At 37.1% G+C, this 23,876-nt stretch overlaps 1 protein-coding gene across 1 annotated transcript; it reads left to right on the forward strand.

Moving 5' to 3' along the window:
- Positions 1–18,446: 18,446 nt before the first annotated feature.
- Positions 18,447–23,195, forward strand: LOC127119878 (trihelix transcription factor GT-3b). Its single transcript, XM_051050237.1, has 2 exons — positions 18,447–18,968; positions 22,289–23,195. The coding sequence occupies exons 1-2, from the start codon at positions 18,636–18,638 to the stop codon at positions 22,874–22,876; spliced, it is 921 nt and encodes a 306-aa protein (XP_050906194.1). The 5' UTR covers positions 18,447–18,635; the 3' UTR covers positions 22,877–23,195.
- Positions 23,196–23,876: the final 681 nt, after the last annotated feature.

Consider the following 23,876-nt stretch of genomic DNA (forward strand, 5'->3'; position numbering starts at 1 on the left):
CCCGAACCATCATCATAGGCATATGTAGAGACTTTCTACTCAGCGCATCTGCAACTACATTAGCCTTACCGGGATGATAACTCAATTCAAAGTCAAAATCCTTCAGTAATTCTAACCACCTTCTCTGCCTCATATTTAACTCTTTCTGATCAAACAGATACTTCAGACTCTTGTGATCACTGAACACTTCGAATCTGGAACCATACAGATAATGCCTCCACATTTTCAACACAAATACAACAGCTGCAAGTTCTAGATCATGCGTAGGATAATTCCTCTCATGAACTTTCAACTGTCTAGAAGCATAAGCTACAACTTTACCATTCTGCATCAAAACACCACCAAGACCCATCAAAGAAGCATCACAATAAACAACGAAGGACTCACCAGGATTAGGCAAGATCAACACTGGAGCACTGGTCAACCGCCTCTTCAACTCCACAAAACTCGCTTCACAAGCGGCATCCCACACATACACTTGACCCTTCTTAGTCAACTGCGTCAACGGCAATGCCAACTTAGAGAAGCCCTCAATAAATCTGCGATAATAACCAGCTAACCCCATAAAACTGCGTATCTCAGTAGCAGACTTCGGAGTCTCCCACTGTAATACAGCATCAACTTTAGCAGGATCAACAGAAATCCCACCACTCGAAATCACATGGCCAAGGAAACTCACTTCCTTCAACCAGAACTCACATTTAGATAACTTTGCATATAATTTCTTTTCTCTTAACACCTGCAAAACAATTCTCAGATGTCCTGGTAACCAATGCCTTGTTTGATCTCGGGACGCAACCCGTTCTCAAACTTGACACACTTGGATTCCTCAGCATCAGCATCATTATAATGAGGACAATACTGCACCAGCTCCTCAAACTTCGAAGCGTAATCAGCAACAGACATGTTACCCTGCTTCAGTTCTAGAAATTCCATCTCCTTCTTACATTGCACATCAGCAGGAAAATATTTCTCCAGAAAGACCGTCTTGAACCTTTCCCAAGTCATCTCAGCACCTGGTACTTCAATTCTCTGGCGAGTGTTATCCCACCAGTTTTCAGCCTCTTCAGATAACATATGCGTACCAAACTGCACCTTCTGTGCTTCAGTACACGTCATCACCCGGAAAATCTTCTCAATTTCCCTCAGCCAAATCTGAGCACCATCTGGATCATAGCGCCCTTTGAATGTAGGAGGGTTATTCTTCAGAAACCTTCCCAAATTCTTAAACTCGTCGACCGGCGGATTCTGCTGCGCCTGCATAGCCTGCGCCATAGCAGCCAAAGCCTCAGCAATCGCACGGTCATTTTCTCCAGCCATACTCTGCACAACACAACCACCACCGTTAAATATCGACAGTGTCATTTACACTAATCGACCAACAGGGAAAACATCACATTATGACTCGACTGGACTGACTATGCTCTGATACCACTAATGTAACACCCTTCTACCCAAACGACATGTTTAAATAAATTATCAGAGTACAATATGTAGAAGAGTTTACATTTCTTACATCCTAACACTTATCGCATCACAACATAAAACATATTATTTATTTTATTTAAAACTTCGCAGCGGACAACAACACAAATATTATCATTCATCATATAACAATTCATAATAATGTTTCAACATTATCTCAACAAAGCATCTCAACATATTAGTCATCATAAACAACGTAAATAATAACCAATTATCTATCGAATCCCATAACCCCGGTGTCACATGACCAGAGCATTTGACTCAACTCCGTAGAATAACTCTACACTTATTCTTCAAACCTCAACAATAGCTACTCCTCTTTATCTGCACATTGCTCATCATAGATGAACATAAACACATGCAGAAGGGGTGAGAATTACATTATTAAATAATAATATAACGACAGAAATATAAACATAAATATATTTCACATATGCCAACACAGCTCATCATAATCATCATAATCAACATACTCATGAACATCAACAAAACAACATATCAAATGCAATGCACACACTCATGCATGACTCAACACGACTCGGTATACCCATTTTGTGACCAACTACAGGATCACCACTCCCAGATTCATCACCATAGAATCCGAGTTCCCCGCAAGGAACCAAGCCTCTCCACAAGCCCGGAGTCAACAACATCATTGGAACTCAGTCCGTTCATCACTAGGCATCGGCCTTTCATGAATGCATGCACACCAAACATGCATCATAATCAACATAGCAACAACAGCATCATATAGTCATGTTATCATCATCATTAATAGCATGACATACAACTCAACAAAACAACAACAACATTACAACGATATCACATCTGGGAGTTTAAAACGCGAAAGCTGTCCGTCAAACTGATATGGCGAACGCCATTAGGCTAATGGCGAACGCCATTAGCGTTAAACGCTCTTATTCTGGAAAAACTGTCCGTCAAACTGATATGGCGAACGCCATTAGGCTAATGGCGAACGCCATTAGCGTTAAACGCTCTTATTCTGGAAAAACTGTCCGTCAAACTGATATGGCGAACGCCATTAGCGTTAAACGCTCTTATTCTGGAAAAAAAAGCCCAAATGGCGAACGCCAAAGGCATAATGGCGAACGTCATTTGGCTGTTATGTGCATAAATAAGATTTTAAGTGCGGAAACAGTGGACGCGCGGCTTCTAAGCATATAACTCAACAAAACTCACAGATCGGAGAATTTCCATCAAAACCCCAAACTTTCCCAATCTCCCTAAAATCCCCAAAATCCATCAACAATCCAACATATATCATGAATTTGCTCGCATATTATCGTTTAATAAGGTTCAGACCCCTTACCTCTTTGGATTGAAGGAAGTTCTGAGCAATCTTTGGCCTTTTCCTCTTCCTTCTCTTTCTCTTCAGCGTTTCTCCCTTTCTCTGACTCTGAGGCAAAAAATACGTGAAAACACTCTGAGTTCTCACCTTGGCCTCTTTTATCCATTTCCACTTTTACCCTTCCACTCTTCATATTCCATTTATTTTATTTATTTAATTATTATTAAAATAAATAACATCTATAATAATAATAATAATTCCCAATATTATTTAATAATTCATTTTACCTTCAAATAATCATATTAAAATAATATTTAAATTAATCTAACAATATTCTGGGTGTTACAACTCTCCCCCACTTTAGAAGTTTTCGTCCTCGAAAACATACCTCAAGCAAATAGAGCCGGATACGACTCCTTCATCTGGTCTTCACGCTCCCAAGTCAAGCTCTCACCAGCTGGACCTCCCCAAACAACTTTCACTAGAGCAATCTTCTTACCTCCCAGGGTCTTCTCTTCTCGGTCATCTATCCGAATTGGCAACACCTCAACGGTCAAATTATCCCTCACCTGGATATCATCCAACTGAACAACATGCGAAGGATCCGCAATATATTTTCTCAACTGAGATACATGAAACACATCATGCAGATTAGAAAGCGATGGCGGTAAAGCTATCCGATACGCCACTTCCCCAACCCTCTTCAAAACCTGATACGGACCCACAAACCTCGGAGTAAGCTTTTTAGACTTTAAAGCTCTACCCACACCTGTCGTCGGAGTAACTCTCAAGAACACATGATCTCCCTCTTGGAACTCAAGTGCCTTCCTCCTCTTATCATGATAACTCTTCTGACGACTCTGAGAAATCTTCATTTTCTCCTGAATCATCTTAACCCTTTCAATCGTCTGCTGCACAATCTCAGGTCCGAGTACAACACTCTCACCTGGTTCATACCAACACAATGGAGTTCTACACCTCCTACCATACAATGCTTCATATGGAGCCATACCGATACTAGCATGAAAACTATTATTATAAGTAAACTCCACCAACGGCAAATAACTATCCCAAGAACCACTCTGCTCCAACACACAAGCTCTCAACAAATCCTCCAAGGATTGGATAGTTCTTTCAGTCTGACCATCAGTCTGAGGATGATAAGCTGAACTCAACCTCAACTTAGTCCCCAACGCTTTCTGCAAACTTTCCCAAAATCTAGAAGTAAATCTGGGATCTCTATCAGACACAATACTGGATGGAATACCATGCAGCCTCACTATCTCCTCAATATACAACTCTGCCAACTTCTCTAAAGAGTGATTAATCTTCATCGGCAAGAAATGCGCCGACTTAGTCAATCGATCCACAATCACCCAAATAGAATCATTACCTTTCACCGTCCTCGGCAATCCCGTCACAAAATCCATGGAAATGCTATCCCACTTCCATTCAGGAATCTTCAAAGGTTGCATCATACCTGCCGGTTTCTGATGTTCAATCTTTGACTTCTGACAAGTCAAACAGGCATACACAAACTTAGCAACATCTCTTTTCATACCAGCCCACCAAAACAACTTCTTCAAATCTTGATACATTTTAGTTGCACCTGGATGGATACTCAATCCACTCCTATGGCCCTCTTCAAGAATACTCTTTTTCAATTCAGACACCTCAGGAACACAAACTCTACCTTTAAATCGCAGGATGCCATTCTCATCAATCTCAAAATTACCATCATTACCCTGGTTAACCATAGTAATATGATCAACTAGAGCGACATCAACTTGCTGACCATTCCGAATATCTTCCAGAATTTCACTAGTCAACTTCAGCATACCCAACTTTACACTATCAGCGGAAACTTCACAACCCAAACTCATATCACGGAACTGTTCAATTAACTCAAGCTCCCGAACCATCATCATAGGCATATGTAGAGACTTTCTACTCAGCGCATCTGCAACTACATTAGCCTTACCGGGATGATAACTCAATTCAAAGTCAAAATCCTTCAGTAATTCTAACCACCTTCTCTGCCTCATATTTAACTCTTTCTGATCAAACAGATACTTCAGACTCTTGTGATCACTGAACACTTCGAATCTGGAACCATACAGATAATGCCTCCACATTTTCAACACAAATACAACAGCTGCAAGTTCTAGATCATGCGTAGGATAATTCCTCTCATGAACTTTCAACTGTCTAGAAGCATAAGCTACAACTTTACCATTCTGCATCAAAACACCACCAAGACCCATCAAAGAAGCATCACAATAAACAACGAAGGACTCACCAGGATTAGGCAAGATCAACACTGGAGCACTGGTCAACCGCCTCTTCAACTCCACAAAACTCGCTTCACAAGCGGCATCCCACACATACACTTGACCCTTCTTAGTCAACTGCGTCAACGGCAATGCCAACTTAGAGAAGCCCTCAATAAATCTGCGATAATAACCAGCTAACCCCATAAAACTGCGTATCTCAGTAGCAGACTTCGGAGTCTCCCACTGTAATACAGCATCAACTTTAGCAGGATCAACAGAAATCCCACCACTCGAAATCACATGGCCAAGGAAACTCACTTCCTTCAACCAGAACTCACATTTAGATAACTTTGCATATAATTTCTTTTCTCTTAACACCTGCAAAACAATTCTCAGATGTCCTGGTAACCAATGCCTTGTTTGATCTCGGGACGCAACCCGTTCTCAAACTTGACACACTTGGATTCCTCAGCATCAGCATCATTATAATGAGGACAATACTGCACCAGCTCCTCAAACTTCGAAGCGTAATCAGCAACAGACATGTTACCCTGCTTCAGTTCTAGAAATTCCATCTCCTTCTTACATTGCACATCAGCAGGAAAATATTTCTCCAGAAAGACCGTCTTGAACCTTTCCCAAGTCATCTCAGCACCTGGTACTTCAATTCTCTGGCGAGTGTTATCCCACCAGTTTTCAGCCTCTTCAGATAACATATGCGTACCAAACTGCACCTTCTGTGCTTCAGTACACGTCATCACCCGGAAAATCTTCTCAATTTCCCTCAGCCAAATCTGAGCACCATCTGGATCATAGCGCCCTTTGAATGTAGGAGGGTTATTCTTCAGAAACCTTCCCAATTCTTAAACTCGTCGACCGGCGGATTCTGCTGCGCCTGCATAGCCTGCGCCATAGCAGCCAAAGCCTCAGCAATCGCACGGTCATTTTCTCCAGCCATACTCTGCACAACACAACCACCACCGTTAAATATCGACAGTGTCATTTACACTAATCGACCAACAGGGAAAACATCACATTATGACTCGACTGGACTGACTATGCTCTGATACCACTAATGTAACACCCTTCTACCCAAACGACATGTTTAAATAAATTATCAGAGTACAATATGTAGAAGAGTTTACATTTCTTACATCCTAACACTTATCGCATCACAACATAAAACATATTATTTATTTTATTTAAAACTTCGCAGCGGACAACAACACAAATATTATCATTCATCATATAACAATTCATAATAATGTTTCAACATTATCTCAACAAAGCATCTCAACATATTAGTCATCATAAACAACGTAAATAATAACCAATTATCTATCGAATCCCATAACCCCGGTGTCACATGACCAGAGCATTTGACTCAACTCCGTAGAATAACTCTACACTTATTCTTCAAACCTCAACAATAGCTACTCCTCTTTATCTGCACATTGCTCATCATAGATGAACATAAACACATGCAGAAGGGGTGAGAATTACATTATTAAATAATAATATAACGACAGAAATATAAACATAAATATATTTCACATATGCCAACACAGCTCATCATAATCATCATAATCAACATACTCATGAACATCAACAAAACAACATATCAAATGCAATGCACACACTCATGCATGACTCAACACGACTCGGTATACCCATTTTGTGACCAACTACAGGATCACCACTCCCAGATTCATCACCATAGAATCCGAGTTCCCCGCAAGGAACCAAGCCTCTCCACAAGCCCGGAGTCAACAACATCATTGGAACTCAGTCCGTTCATCACTAGGCATCGGCCTTTCATGAATGCATGCACACCAAACATGCATCATAATCAACATAGCAACAACAGCATCATATAGTCATGTTATCATCATCATTAATAGCATGACATACAACTCAACAAAACAACAACAACATTACAACGATATCACATCTGGGAGTTTAAAACGCGAAAGCTGTCCGTCAAACTGATATGGCGAACGCCATTAGGCTAATGGCGAACGCCATTAGCGTTAAACGCTCTTATTCTGGAAAAACTGTCCGTCAAACTGATATGGCGAACGCCATTAGGCTAATGGCGAACGCCATTAGCGTTAAACGCTCTTATTCTGGAAAAACTGTCCGTCAAACTGATATGGCGAACGCCATTAGCGTTAAACGCTCTTATTCTGGAAAAAAAAGCCCAAATGGCGAACGCCAAAGGCATAATGGCGAACGTCATTTGGCTGTTATGTGCATAAATAAGATTTTAAGTGCGGAAACAGTGGACGCGCGGCTTCTAAGCATATAACTCAACAAAACTCACAGATCGGAGAATTTCCATCAAAACCCCAAACTTTCCCAATCTCCCTAAAATCCCCAAAATCCATCAACAATCCAACATATATCATGAATTTGCTCGCATATTATCGTTTAATAAGGTTCAGACCCCTTACCTCTTTGGATTGAAGGAAGTTCTGAGCAATCTTTGGCCTTTTCCTCTTCCTTCTCTTTCTCTTCAGCGTTTCTCCCTTCTCTGACTCTGAGGCAAAAAATACGTGAAAACACTCTGAGTTCTCACCTTGGCCTCTTTTATCCATTTCCACTTTTACCCTTCCACTCTTCATATTCCATTTATTTTATTTATTTAATTATTATTAAAATAAATAACATCTATAATAATAATAATAATTCCCAATATTATTTAATAATTCATTTTACCTTCAAATAATCATATTAAAATAATATTTAAATTAATCTAACAATATTCTGGGTGTTACAACTCTCCCCCACTTTAGAAGTTTTCGTCCTCGAAAACATACCTCAAGCAAATAGAGCCGGATACGACTCCTTCATCTGGTCTTCACGCTCCCAAGTCAAGCTCTCACCAGCTGGACCTCCCCAAACAACTTTCACTAGAGCAATCTTCTTACCTCCCAGGGTCTTCTCTTCTCGGTCATCTATCCGAATTGGCAACACCTCAACGGTCAAATTATCCCTCACCTGGATATCATCCAACTGAACAACATGCGAAGGATCCGCAATATATTTTCTCAACTGAGATACATGAAACACATCATGCAGATTAGAAAGCGATGGCGGTAAAGCTATCCGATACGCCACTTCCCCAACCCTCTTCAAAACCTGATACGGACCCACAAACCTCGGAGTAAGCTTTTTAGACTTTAAAGCTCTACCCACACCTGTCGTCGGAGTAACTCTCAAGAACACATGATCTCCCTCTTGGAACTCAAGTGCCTTCCTCCTCTTATCATGATAACTCTTCTGACGACTCTGAGAAATCTTCATTTTCTCCTGAATCATCTTAACCCTTTCAATCGTCTGCTGCACAATCTCAGGTCCGAGTACAACACTCTCACCTGGTTCATACCAACACAATGGAGTTCTACACCTCCTACCATACAATGCTTCATATGGAGCCATACCGATACTAGCATGAAAACTATTATTATAAGTAAACTCCACCAACGGCAAATAACTATCCCAAGAACCACTCTGCTCCAACACACAAGCTCTCAACAAATCCTCCAAGGATTGGATAGTTCTTTCAGTCTGACCATCAGTCTGAGGATGATAAGCTGAACTCAACCTCAACTTAGTCCCCAACGCTTTCTGCAAACTTTCCCAAAATCTAGAAGTAAATCTGGGATCTCTATCAGACACAATACTGGATGGAATACCATGCAGCCTCACTATCTCCTCAATATACAACTCTGCCAACTTCTCTAAAGAGTGATTAATCTTCATCGGCAAGAAATGCGCCGACTTAGTCAATCGATCCACAATCACCCAAATAGAATCATTACCTTTCACCGTCCTCGGCAATCCCGTCACAAAATCCATGGAAATGTTATCCCACTTCCATTCAGGAATCTTCAAAGGTTGCATCATACCTGCCGGTTTCTGATGTTCAATCTTTGACTTCTGACAAGTCAAACAGGCATACACAAACTTAGCAACATCTCTTTTCATACCAGCCCACCAAAACAACTTCTTCAAATCTTGATACATTTTAGTTGCACCTGGATGGATACTCAATCCACTCCTATGGCCCTCTTCAAGAATACTCTTTTTCAATTCAGACACCTCAGGAACACAAACTCTACCTTTAAATCGCAGGATGCCATTCTCATCAATCTCAAAATTACCATCATTACCCTGGTTAACCATAGTAATATGATCAACTAGAGCGACATCAACTTGCTGACCATTCCGAATATCTTCCAGAATTTCACTAGTCAACTTCAGCATACCCAACTTTACACTATCAGCGGAAACTTCACAACCCAAACTCATATCACGGAACTGTTCAATTAACTCAAGCTCCCGAACCATCATCATAGACATATGTAGAGACTTTCTACTCAGCGCATCTGCAACTACATTAGCCTTACCGGGATGATAACTCAATTCAAAGTCAAAATCCTTCAGTAATTCTAACCACCTTCTCTGCCTCATATTTAACTCTTTCTGATCAAACAGATACTTCAGACTCTTGTGATCACTGAACACTTCGAATCTGGAACCATACAGATAATGCCTCCACATTTTCAACACAAATACAACAGCTGCAAGTTCTAGATCATGCGTAGGATAATTCCTCTCATGAACTTTCAACTGTCTAGAAGCATAAGCTACAACTTTACCATTCTGCATCAAAACACCACCAAGACCCATCAAAGAAGCATCACAATAAACAACGAAGGACTCACCAGGATTAGGCAAGATCAACACTGGAGCACTGGTCAACCGCCTCTTCAACTCCACAAAACTCGCTTCACAAGCGGCATCCCACACATACACTTGACCCTTCTTAGTCAACTGCGTCAACGGCAATGCCAACTTAGAGAAGCCCTCAATAAATCTGCGATAATAACCAGCTAACCCCAGAAAACTGCGTATCTCAGTAGCAGACTTCGGAGTCTCCCACTGTAATACAGCATCAACTTTAGCAGGATCAACAGAAATCCCACCACTCGAAATCACATGGCCAAGGAAACTCACTTCCTTCAACCAGAACTCACATTTAGATAACTTTGCATATAATTTCTTTTCTCTTAACACCTGCAAAACAATTCTCAGATGTCCTGGTAACCAATGCCTTGTTTGATCTCGGGACGCAACCCGTTCTCAAACTTGACACACTTGGATTCCTCAGCATCAACATCATTATAATGAGGACAATACTGCACCAGCTCCTCAAACTTCGAAGCGTAATCAGCAACAGACATGTTACCCTGCTTCAGTTCTAGAAATTCCATCTCCTTCTTACATTGCACATCAGCAGGAAAATATTTCTCCAGAAAGACCGTCTTGAACCTTTCCCAAGTCATCTCAGCACCTGGTACTTCAATTCTCTGGCGAGTGTTATCCCACCAGTTTTCAGCCTCTTCAGATAACATATGCGTACCAAACTGCACCTTCTGTGCTTCAGTACACGTCATCACCCGGAAAATCTTCTCAATTTCCCTCAGCCAAATCTGAGCACCATCTGGATCATAGCGCCCTTTGAATGTAGGAGGGTTATTCTTCAGAAACCTTCCCAAATTCTTAAACTCGTCGACCGGCGGATTCTGCTGCGCCTGCATAGCCTGCGCCATAGCAGCCAAAGCCTCAGCAATCGCACGGTCATTTTCTCCAGCCATACTCTGCACAACACAACCACCACCGTTAAATATCGACAGTGTCATTTACACTAATCGACCAACAGGGAAAACATCACATTATGACTCGACTGGACTGACTATGCTCTGATACCACTAATGTAACACCCTTCTACCCAAACGACATGTTTAAATAAATTATCAGAGTACAATATGTAGAAGAGTTTACATTTCTTACATCCTAACACTTATCGCATCACAACATAAAACATATTATTTATTTTATTTAAAACTTCGCAGCGGACAACAACACAAATATTATCATTCATCATATAACAATTCATAATAATGTTTCAACATTATCTCAACAAAGCATCTCAACATATTAGTCATCATAAACAACGTAAATAATAACCAATTATCTATCGAATCCCATAACCCCGGTGTCACATGACCAGAGCATTTGACTCGACTCCGTAGAATAACTCTACACTTATTCTTCAAACCTCAACAATAGCTACTCCTCTTTATCTGCACATTGCTCATCATAGATGAACATAAACACATGCAGAAGGGGTGAGAATTACATTATTAAATAATAATATAACGACAGAAATATAAACATAAATATATTTCACATATGCCAACACAGCTCATCATAATCATCATAATCAACATACTCATGAACATCAACAAAACAACATATCAAATGCAATGCACACACTCATGCATGACTCAACACGACTCGGTATACCCATTTTGTGACCAACTACAGGATCACCACTCCCAGATTCATCACCATAGAATCCGAGTTCCCCGCAAGGAACCAAGCCTCTCCACAAGCCCGGAGTCAACAACATCATTGGAACTCAGTCCGTTCATCACTAGGCATCGGCCTTTCATGAATGCATGCACACCAAACATGCATCATAATCAACATAGCAACAACAGCATCATATAGTCATGTTATCATCATCATTAATAGCATGACATACAACTCAACAAAACAACAACAACATTACAACGATATCACATCTGGGAGTTTAAAACGCGAAAGCTGTCCGCCAAACTGATATGGCGAACGCCATTAGGCTAATGGCGAACGCCATTAGCGTTAAACGCTCTTATTCTGGAAAAACTGTCCGTCAAACTGATATGGCGAACGCCATTAGGCTAGTGGCGAACGCCATTAGCGTTAAACGCTCTTATTCTGGAAAAAAAAGCCCAAATGGCGAACGCCAAAGGCATAATGGCGAACGTCATTTGGCTGTTATGTGCATAAATAAGATTTTAAGTGCGGAAACAGTGGACGCGCGGCTTCTAAGCATATAACTCAACAAAACTCACAGATCGGAGAATTTCCATCAAAACCCCAAACTTTCCCAATCTCCCTAAAATCCCCAAAATCCATCAACAATCCAACATATATCATGAATTTGCTCGCATATTATCGTTTAATAAGGTTCAGACCCCTTACCTCTTTGGATTGAAGGAAGTTCTGAGCAATCTTTGGCCTTTTCCTCTTCCTTCTCTTTCTCTTCAGCGTTTCTCCCTTTCTCTGACTCTGAGGCAAAAAATACGTAAAAACACTCTGAGTTCTCACCTTGGCCTCTTTTATCCATTTCCACTTTTACCCTTCCACTCTTCATATTCCATTTATTTTATTTATTTAATTATTATTAAAATAAATAACATCTATAATAATAATAATAATTCCCAATATTATTTAATAATTCATTTTACCTTCAAATAATCATATTAAAATAATATTTAAATTAATCTAACAATATTCTGGGTGTTACAGTTGGCATGCGGATCATGTCTCACTGCTCCTCATCTGCCCGAGCGCGTCATGCGGTAGTTCGACTATACTCAGACCATTCTGATAATTGTATTTTAATACAATATATTTTACTTTATGCTAAGACTTTTATACAACTTCTCACATTATTTTAATTGCTTTTAGTAGGTTTTTGGAAGTTAAGTTGAGTTCTGCTTATTTTCTAAATAAACAGTTACTTACACTTTCTCGTTGTGCATATCATAACTTGAGATACGAGAATCGGATTGACGCATTCTAATATGGGTTGGAAATATGAGGCGATAAGCTACAAGTTTTATGTTGAAGTTAGAAGCAAATTCGGAGTTCATAAGAGTCTCATAATTCGTTTTCAGTTCAGACTTAAGAAAATACTTAGTATTTAGACCGATTTTATATTTTTTCGGGTCGGTTGCTATTAGGCCCGAATTACCTTGCTCTATTTAAACAAATTAGTAGTTTTAGGTTTCATTATTCAGCATTCATGAAATAGAAAATAGGGCATACAAATCTTATGCAAAGCTAATTTCTAAAGAGCTGGTGTGTTGTATTCGAATTCCATTTTGATGTTTTTATAAATTTCAGTTTAATTTCAATTTCTTTTCTATTCTTCCTATAAACCCGTTTGTTTAATTAAATTACTATCGTTTGCTTAATTATATTGTTGCTTATAGGATATAGTTGATTGAATTCGATTGTTTGTATGATCCTTAACTATAATTACGTTAGCGTAGTTTTTTTGTTATCGTGTTTGATTAAGTCATGCTTGCTTAATTCAGACTGCTTAAATCCATTTGTTTAATTAGGAAATTAGGAACATATATCGTATAATACCAATTGTGTTTGTCAGTGGGTATTGTAATTGAATAGGATCGAATTCGCTTAGGAAATTGAAATGATAAGAATCGATGATAAGCCGAAAATCGATATAGTAGATTAACTTATTTATCAATTTTGTTTTTACCTTAATTATCTTCGATTTAAGTTCTGAACCTTAAAATCCCCCATTTTATCATTCGTTTGATTACAACATTCAAGAGTAATTGTGATACGACATTCGAGTATGGCTTCCGTTTTACTACACTTTTAAACTCGCTTCTGACCTGTGTGCTACATCAGATCAAATTGACGTCGATGCCAAGGTCTTTTGTCGATTTTAACCAATATTAAAGTCTTGTTAGCAGTTTTTTATTTTATTTTTTGTTTGTTTTTTTATTTGCAAGCGTGTAATATAGTGGTGAGTATTTCAGCCTATCAAATGACACTCTGTAAACTACTGTTTTGAATTGCTCCGAATTTTTTCCATAAATTCAGAAATAATTCAAGAAACAATAGTCATTTATTTTAAGTGAATTTGACCTTCAAAATTACAACTTCTTTGTTTTTCTATTTTATTATTTTCTAAAAAAATTGAAAAAAATTGTAGAGTCTTATTTTTATTTTATTTGATTTTTAGTCATATTTTAATAATTTTTATATTTTATTTTAATCACTTTTCTATTTTTCTATTGTTTTTCTCAATAGGGACATTGCTGGCATTTTCGTAATTTTTGCATTGCAGTGCTTTCTGATTTTATTTGATTATATGTTAATTTGATTATTATAATATGGCTGAACAAATTTTTTTAAGAGAACTTGATGCATCTAATTTACTTTTTGTTGATTTCCATTCTTTATCTGATTTTGATGACATTTATACTTTTGATGTTTGTACTAATACTCATTTATGTTATGTTTGTGCTAAAATTACTGCTTTACAGGGTGATATTTCTTCTAATATTTTTTATGAGATTTCCATTGACAAAGTTGATGTTGCAGATGTAAATGTAGCTCTTGCTGCTAAATTTATCCATCCATTGAGCAACCACATGCTTTAGAGCTAAAGCCACTCCCAATATTTTTAGAATTTAATGAAAGTTTGTTTGTAATAACTTTATCTAAACTTGAATATGAACATGAACAAATAATGTTATAGGTATTAAAGAAACATAAAAAGGAAATTGGATGGACCTTGACAGACATTCCTGATATTAGTCTATCCATGGGTATGCATAAAATTTGACATGAAGATGGAGCAGAAGCAGTGAGGCAGCCCCAAAGGTGACTTAACCCCTTGATTTGAATGTTGTGAAAAATGAGATCTATATTGCACTAGAGGATAAAGAGAAGACCACTTTCACTTGCCCGTTCGATAATTTTACCTATATAAGAATATTATTTGATCTTAGAATAAAAAGCGAAGACACTGATAAAAATTTCAAAGTCAATGGACACCGCCTTAAGCTATTCCATGAGAGCCTCATATTGGAAGAAGAAACTGTAGAAGAGCTCTCATTGGGAAAGACTACTTATGCAGTCATCTATATACCTTGACTCCTCGAGTGTGTTCTTTCCTCTTTCTCCTCTCTCTTATTTTATGCTTGATTCTTTCATTGAAGACAATGTATGTTTTAAGTATAGGGGAGGGATGTCATTTAGTTTTCTTGCTTTGTTTCTTCATTTACTTTTCAATTTTCTTATTTGTCATTTACTTGTTTCTTCTTTAAAAAAATGCACGTTTTTTCTTTGTTTTTTGGGTTGCAAGTGTGAGTATGTTCTTAGTTCTCTTGACTAAAGACTTGTGGTGTGATATGAGTGATGTATTGTGCATTATTAGTATGTTAAGTAGGACTAAGTTCTAAATTTTACATCATTTGTGGTTGACCATTAACCTTTGTGAGATATTGAGTCTCTTAATGGATAACATTAAAAAATCAATCTCTTTCTTTCTTGTGTGATTTCACTCATGTTTGTTAGTCTCTAGAACTTGATCTGACTATTTTTGAAATTGTTTGATTACTTGTGCACACTGATATGATAAAGATAAGTTTTGTTTGTGTTTTATTTTTTTAGCCAATTAGCCAAAAAGTCAACATTGAAAAATATTCCCTTGTTTGAAAATCCCTTTGAGCCTAATTTTCTCATTTTTTGCTTATAACTCATTACAACCCTAAAAGTGAAAAAGAATGTTATCACTTTGCTCAAATGGTTGAAAGAGTCTTGTTTGGAGTTGTGGGGGTTGAATAATTATAGTTGTGATATTTCATTCAAAAGTTGGCAGAAAATAGAAAAAGAATAAAAAAGAAAAAGAAAAAAATGGAAAAAGAAAAGAAGAATGACAAAACATATTCCTTTAGGAAAAAAAGAAGAATAAAAAGAGAAAAGAGAAGAGAAATCGCTACAAGGTTGTTGTTTGAATATGAATGAAGTTTTATTTAGTTCAACTCCCGCAATTTCTTTCAATTTTCTTTTGGCCCTTTAAATTTTAGGCTAGTATCCCTTAGGATTTATCTCACCCTTATCTTGGTCAAGTTACAATCCAAACAAAAATCCTTTTGATCTTTTTGTGGATGTATTTCAATTATGAACGTTAGAGTCTTTTCAAGCTTATGATAATGCTAAGTTTTATGATGTGCTTTAAGTGTAAACAGACAACCTAAAAACTTGAGAGTTGAGGAAATTTTATCCTGTGAGAATCTTGCTGCTTATGTTGTGCTCTTTAGTAAACTGCATGCTTATTTGCTTTGATTGTCACAAAAATTTACTCACTAACACCATATTCTTGAAACTTGAAATTAGAATTTTTCTTGTCAATTTGTCATCCTGAAAACCTTTGAAATTTCATGTTATGTTTTGTTCTTGTTTTTCTATTCTGAATTTGGAATTTGGAACTTTGCTCGAAGTGCAAAAGTTTAAGTACGGGAGAATTTGATTAGTGTATTTTAATACACTATCTTTTAATTTATGCTAAGACTTTTATACGACTTCTCACATTATTTTAATTTCTTTTAATAGATTTTTGGAAGTTAAATTGAGTTCTGCTTATTTTATGACTAAGTGCTTATTTTATGAATAAACAATTATTTGCACTTTCTCGGTGTGCAAGTCATAACCTGAGCTACGGGAATCAGATTGACGCATTCTAATATGTGTTAGAAATCTGAGAGGATAAGCTACACGTTTTTTTATTGAAGTCAGAAGCAAATTCGGAGTTCATAAGAGTCTCATAATTCATTTTCAGTTCAGACTTAAGAAAATACTTAGTTTTTGAGCCGATTTTGTATTTTTTTCGGGTCGGTTGCTATTAGGTCCGAACTCCCTTGCTCTATTTAGAAAAATTAGTAGTTTTAGGTTTCATTATTCAATATTCATGAAATAGAAAATAGGGCATACAAATCTTATGCAAAGTTAATTCCCAAAGAGCTGGTCTACTGTATTCGAATTCCTTTTTGAGGTTTTTATAAATTTCAGTTTAATTTCGATTTCTTTTCAATTATTCATATAAACTCGTTTGCTTAATTCAATTAGTTTCGTTTTCTTAATTGATTGTTGCTTATAGGATAAAGTTGATTAAATTCGATTGTTTATATGATCCTTAACTATAATTACATTAGCGTAGCTTTTTCGTTATCGTGTTTGATTAAGTCGCATTTGCTTAATTCACGACTGCTTAAATCCGTTTGCTTAATTCGGAAATTAGGAACATACATCATATAATACTAATTGCGCTTGTTAGTGAGATTTATAATCGAATAGAATCGAATCCGCTTAGGGAATTAAAATTATAAGAATCGATGATAAGTCGGAAATCGATATAGTAGATTAACTTATTTATCAATTTCTCTTTTACCTTAATTATCTCCGATTTAAGTTATGAACCTAAAAATTCCCCTTTTTATCATTCGTTTGGTTATAACATTCAAGAGTTCTTGTGATACAATATTCGAGTGTCGCTTCCATTTTACTACACTTTTAAACCCGTTTTTGACCCGTGTGCGACATCGGATCACATTCTCAGACATCCTGTTGTATTTGTTCCTCCTACTTTGACACGTAGACATATGAATGATATGTTTGATGATTATAAGAGTCATCTTATACCGGAGAATGCACGAAGTACGATAGCCCCGAGCGATGGAGCTACATAGACGGGTACATCAGATGGTTCTTCAGGGTGTCACATCCGTATATGGTGCAAGCTACTCCAAGAGACCCACGATGCCAACTCATTAGGAGATATTAGAGGAGAAGCAAACTTAGATCATGTTAAAGATGTCTTGTCTAGATGTCGTCGTATTGTAGAGATTGCGCAGGCAGACATTGACAAAACTATCTTCCCTAATGGGTCTGATGTGATGCAGATCCTAGATGCCATCATGACGGAGGCACGGAGGAAATTGATGTATCGAAAACAACGTCGAAAGGAGGGGGATTGATGGTCGAGGAGTCCGAGGAAATGTAGTTCGACAATACAATAGTGCATTAGTATATAGTAACCGTACTATGAATTGTATTTTATTTTGACATCAATCAACTTTATCGTTGTTCTCGATTTTTCTTTTAAATTCATTGATATTTTATTTTTATATATGACATTTTTGGACCATTTAGATTGATGTACGTCACTTTTTTGTATATCAAGTGTATGGTTTAAATCTCGTCAGATAACATTGTATACACTTATAAATCTTCACCTGAATATATATAAAACATAACATGAAATATTTTATTTTGATATATTATGGAGATAAATTTTCGTAAAATAAATAGAGATAAATCTCTGAAATATTTAAATGTTTAATTAAAATTTAATACGCATCTCCAGAATCTGAAGTTATTTTAGTATTTTTGCGAGATATATAAATAACACCTAAGATGCATTAAAAAAATTCTCAAAATTATTCATAGAAAGACATTTTAATTAATTTTTTTTTATAAAAGTAGGAGAATAAATGATAGAACATAGAGTAAAATCTTTGACTTGTTATCAAATAATGCCCGACATCAAGAATTATAACCCCCGGAATATCCACATTTGCCGTAGCTTTTACACCGACAAGAATTAAATGAAGGGGTATAACCGTAAACCACATTGCCATTTTGAAGAAAAACCTCATTTTTGAAAATCTAGCATTAGTCAACGATTCCTCCCTTGTCGACAAAGAAAACTTGGCCGAAAGAAAGAACACCAGTTTCCTTTTATTTTCTTTTTTTCACTTTATTTTACTTCCAACCTTCCAGTTTTACGTGCAGCACTTCCAATTTTTCAAACCCTAATTCCAAATTCACTTCGCGGTGGAAGTAAGGGAATGTACGGTGGTGGTGGTGGAGGAGACGATGCCCTGGCTGCTCGCCTCGGGTTACTCTCCCCGTCGCTGCTTATCCCGACGACGTCCATGATTTCCCGCGAGATGTCTCCGGCGCCTGTAAGGGAAGAGAGGCTTCCGTCTCAGCCGCAGTGGAGTCAGCAGGAGACGAGAGAGTTCATAGCGATACGCGCGGAGTTGGAGAGGGACTTCACTGCTTCGAAGAGGAACAAGACGCTTTGGGAAGTGGTGAGCTCTAAGATGAGGGAGAGAGGGTATAGAAGGAGCCCTGAACAATGCAAATGCAAGTGGAAGAATCTTGTTAATCGTTATAAGGTTCCTTTTTCTTCTCCATTTTCTCTGTTTTTGTTTGGTATTTGAGTTTTTAGTAGGGTTCATGATCATAAATAATTGCAATTGATTGAATCATGCATTTCTAGTGTCTAATGATGTAGTAGTTCAAGGTTTCAAGGGTTTAAATAGAGGTTGAGTTCGCAGTTTAGTAGGCTAGGTAATGATGTGTAGTTTGTTAATTAATAATATTAAACAGATCTTCTTAATATTATTTGCACAGTCATAAAATCTAGATTGTTAATAGAAACGCTGAACTCTCAAGACAATTATGATTGTGATGACAAAAAATAATGCAAATAGAAATTGTAATCGCATATATAGTAGAATTCCAAGACATAAGTTCAATCATGTCTACTCCGTTGAAATGAGTTTGCTCAAAATTAAACTTTTAGATTTTTTAGATTCATTGAATATCTAATGTATCGGTCTATTAAGTTCAGATACATTGAGTATTCAAAGAAGTAAATTTTCTCTTATGAAGGTAGTACTAAATTATGTATTAAGTATTTAAAATGACTAAACCAAATTCTAGATTGATGCGTAGTAACTCTTCCCGGTTCATTAGCCCTATCTACATTACAGACGACTTCTCAAGTCAAATCCTCTTCTCCCAAAACCAAATCCATGTTCCCAGATGTGAAACAGATAAAAATGGCATAAGAGTTACCAAAGAGAAAGAGGTGAAACAGAGAAATAGAGAAAAAGAGTTCAATACTAATACTAAGTTACTAACCTTTGAATTGAAACAAACCATAGAGAAAAGGCGAAGAAGAACTAGGAATCAGAGGCGAACGTCGAAGAAGGTGATGAGAAGGTGGCGAACGGTGAAGAAACGAATGAAAATGGCGGAAAACGATGAAGAATATTGGAGAACGGCGAAGGCAGGGAGAAAGATGAAAAAATGGGAGAACTGAAGGAGCATAACATGTGGGGTTAAATACTAGGTCAATAAAAGGGCGGGAAAGACCAGTATACTCTATACCCTTGAAAATATTTGGGTTTACGAATTTTCCCCAAATTGAGAAAAGCTGCCATCAAACTGTGATGGCAGTGCTATTACGCTGCTACAAAACCGCTATTCGTGGCTGCTATGTCCGCTATCATCGACATTGATTCGCATGCTAATAGCGTAGCGGTGAGGGGCCGTGCCGTCTTGCTACGCCGTTATAGCTAGCTTTTGACAACCTAGCATAAAATGTATGTTTAGTGAAACGGCTTCTTCTAAAAAAACTGAAAAAACACTGATAAATTCAGGTTTAAATGTTTTTATAAGAGACAAGAACACTAAAGTCATATGAGACAATAAATTTGTTACCTCCATATTTGCCTAAAAATAAACTCTCCTCTTATCGGTCCCTCACACACTTCCCACACAACAACACCATCAAACAAACACTCACATCAATATCACATGGAGTCACTCAAGAGCCAAACCTCTCTCACGCCTCACAAACAAGATTGTCATGATCGAGATCTTGCATAAGATCGGGAGGGGATGGTAAGATTGTAAAATATAAGATTGTAATTAAGATCGGAAGATCCTTACCAATTATTTTTGTAAGATTTAGAGAGGTAGCAAAATCGTAGAACATAAGATTGTAACAAAAATTGTAAGATATGCTAAAACAAAAAATAATACTATATATTTGAAGTTTATTTATATGATATTTTGGTAGGCAAGTGTGTTCGTGGAAAAATGGCCTCCGTCGAACCATAATTGTTGCGTCTCGGCATCTTGTCATCCTTTTCAGCTTGTAATGGTTTGAAAAGGGGTGATCGTGGCTGGAATTGGCCAAGATTGCATAGAATCAATGGTTTTTTTTCCACAAGATTGCATAGAATCAATGGTTTTACGTTTTTTTTCACAATTTGGCGATGACACACTATTCTACTTAAGATCGGAATCCTTAGGGTGAGTGAGATCGCAAAATTGTAAAATTTTAAGATTTAGACCAAGACCCTGACAACCTTAAGTATCACATAGATTCCACAAAACATTCAAAATAGGAATGTAGAAGCAATCACATAGAGGATTAGAAGAGATGAGAGATGATCAGAGCGAGAGTCAAAGAGACTCAAATGACAAATGTGAACTAGGGGAAGAGTTAAATGGAGATAAGGTTCGTAAAAATGTAATTTTTATCCATAAAATGAGATTCTTGGTCTAGTTTTTGGGAACAACGTTTCACTGCGGTCATATTGGCTTTTCGTTATGACGTAACTCGCAGTTGTTTCCATGAATTTGTTCACTATGTTAAAACTGGTGGAGAAAATGGTAACGCTTCTGCCAATACCGTTTTGAACCGTAGTAGTACATATGATTTTTAATCTTAACCGGTTGTTTTATTTTCATTTGGAAGATACCAACCAAGAGGGCATTCTCATTATCCGATACTAGCTGAAAAGAGTATTTTATGTGTAATGGTGGTCTTAATCAAATTTACTTATTTCAATTTTATAATATCTATGTTATGTTATATAATAATGTTATTTCCAATATTAATATTGTATGATAGGAAATTTTGTACAGAAAAAAATGTTCAATCAAAATTTGTTGTTATTTCCCTTTATATTATGGTACTGATATCTCATTTTGTTTTTTGATATTCAGTTTGCATATGCAAAGGAAGCCATAATATATCTATTTATCTACCTTTATTTATATCCAACATTTGTTTTTATTACCATGTGGACTAGTTCAGAAATAATGAAATGTATAATGCTATATGTGTGTGGATTAACAAGTGGAGACTGGTGACCATAATATTGGATTAGGTTCATATGTATGGAAGTTTTATGTCATGATATGATTTGGTTGGGTGGTGTGTTTTTTTAGTTTTTGGGCTAAAGTTCAAGAAACCCCTTCCAACTATGGGTCATATGCAGAAATCTCAGATGCTTGAAAGTTGAAGCTCACCAATATAGCTCCTTCGTCCCTATGTGTAGCTCAAGTGGTTGAGTTGAGACATCCAAAGAAGTTTGAGAAGAAAGTGCAAGATTCAAACCTTAGCTTTTAAGATAACATAGTAACGACAACAATAATAACTAACATTTGCTTATAAAGAGTAAAAACTTTTGTTTAATTAAAAACTCCTTCAACTCGCAAAACGGACACGCTAATATGCATAAAACCGCCTAATATGTATGATTTGGTATTTGGTGAGTTTGTATAATCATGTTGGTGGAATAATATCATGCAACTGTGCATCAGTTTTCTTTTATTTGAAAATGCCGAGAAAAGCCATATTTTTAGTACTGAAATGTTTGCTTTACTAAGTAAAAATCACATGATATTTATGCAGGGAAAAGAGACATCTGATCCAGAGCATGGCAAGCAATGCCCATTTTTTGAAGAATTGCATGCAGTTTTTACCGAAAGAGCACATAACATGCAGCGGTTACTTCTTGAATCTGAAACTCGTCCAGCTCAAGCAAAGAAAGGAGTGAAAAGAACAAGTGGATATCGATCCTCAGAGGAATTCTCAGAAGACGATGAGGAGGTTGAAGACGACAGTGAAGAGGAGAAACCGGCGAGAAGCAATACCCGTAAAAGGAAAGCTAGCAAAATTGCAATGGAGAAGTCTTCAAGGGCAAACAATGCAAGCAGTAGTACTAGTAATGTTCAGGAAATGCTCAAGGATTTTTTCCAGCAACAACTAAGGATGGAGATGCAGTGGAGGGAGATGATGGAAAGGCGCGCACATGAAAGACAACTGTTTGAACAGGAATGGCGACAGTCAATGGAAAAGCTTGAAAGGGAGAGGTTAATGATTGAGCAGGAATGGAGGGAGAGAGAAGAACATAGGAGACTGAGGGAAGAAAGTAGGGCAGAGAGAAGGGATGCTTTGTTGACTACTCTTTTAAACAGGCTCACTCATGAATCTAACTAAATGAGTCGAATCTTCATCGCTACTAATTTATTTCTTGTTTCAATTTATTATATGATTCTAAGTTTGGCTGAGATAGTGAACTAAATTTTATAGTAGCTTTTGATTACAGAGAATTTTGGAAAGGAGAGGACTTGATATAAGAGTACATGAACATTTTCTTTTGAAAGTTGATACAGGGAAACATTTTCTTTTGAAAGTTGATACAGGGAAACATTTTCTTTTGTATTGTTTATGTAGGGATATGTTTCTTGAGCATTAAGTCCGGGGATATGCTGTTGTAAAACATGTATTGTTTCTGTATTATTTTCTTATACCTGTACATACCTTATATATTTGCCTTGGGTACTCAGAAGAACCAAATATTATGCAGAAAAAGATATTTGGAGGTTTTTCATTGAATATTTAAACTTGCTACATCTTCCTAAGCAGAAAGCATGTCTGTAGTCAGAGCTAAATTGAGGTATTCGAGTTTGAAAACAAACTAGTTCTCATTGTTACTGCAGCAAAAATTCTAGTTATCATTATGCTCTAAGTTGATGGCCGCATCACCCTTTGTGACTGCCTATATGATATGAGCAATGGACTCGAATATAGTGTTTGTGAAAGACCAAACCAAAACTCAGAAATCAAAAACCACAAGATGGCTGCTGCTGCAATGAAGATTTCAAGCTTTGGTTTGGTCTCCTCACAAACATAATACTCATTTCCACCATGTTTGGGGACAAAAAGTTCACCAAAAACTACATAACTGAGCATATCTATAGAGTATTATGAACTTATGATAGATAGTGTGTGAGGAAAAGAAATAAAAGAATGGAAATGAAAATGGCTAAGAAGTTCATTTATAGAAAAATATTAAAGAAAAAAATGCAACAAGTTTAACAAAGGTCAAACAAACGCTCTGGAAAAAATTGAGCTCCCAATCCAATTGTAGATGCAGGACCACTTGTAATTGCAATTGAAACACAAATTAAGGGCATGGTCTTGCAGAAACGGTGCA

Source organism: Lathyrus oleraceus, chromosome 2 (genome assembly GCF_024323335.1).
Source record: "Lathyrus oleraceus cultivar Zhongwan6 chromosome 2, CAAS_Psat_ZW6_1.0, whole genome shotgun sequence".
Classification (NCBI taxonomy): domain Eukaryota; kingdom Viridiplantae; phylum Streptophyta; class Magnoliopsida; order Fabales; family Fabaceae; genus Lathyrus; species Lathyrus oleraceus.

Excerpts from the sequence above, each read along its gene's own strand:
- LOC127119878 (XM_051050237.1), top strand. The coding sequence starts at position 18,636 with ATGTACGGTGGTGGTGGTGGAGGAGACGATGCCCTGGCTGCTCGCCTC. Across the intron at positions 18,969-22,288 it reads ATCTTGTTAATCGTTATAAG|GGAAAAGAGACATCTGATCC; the intron begins GTTCCTTTTTCT and ends ATATTTATGCAG.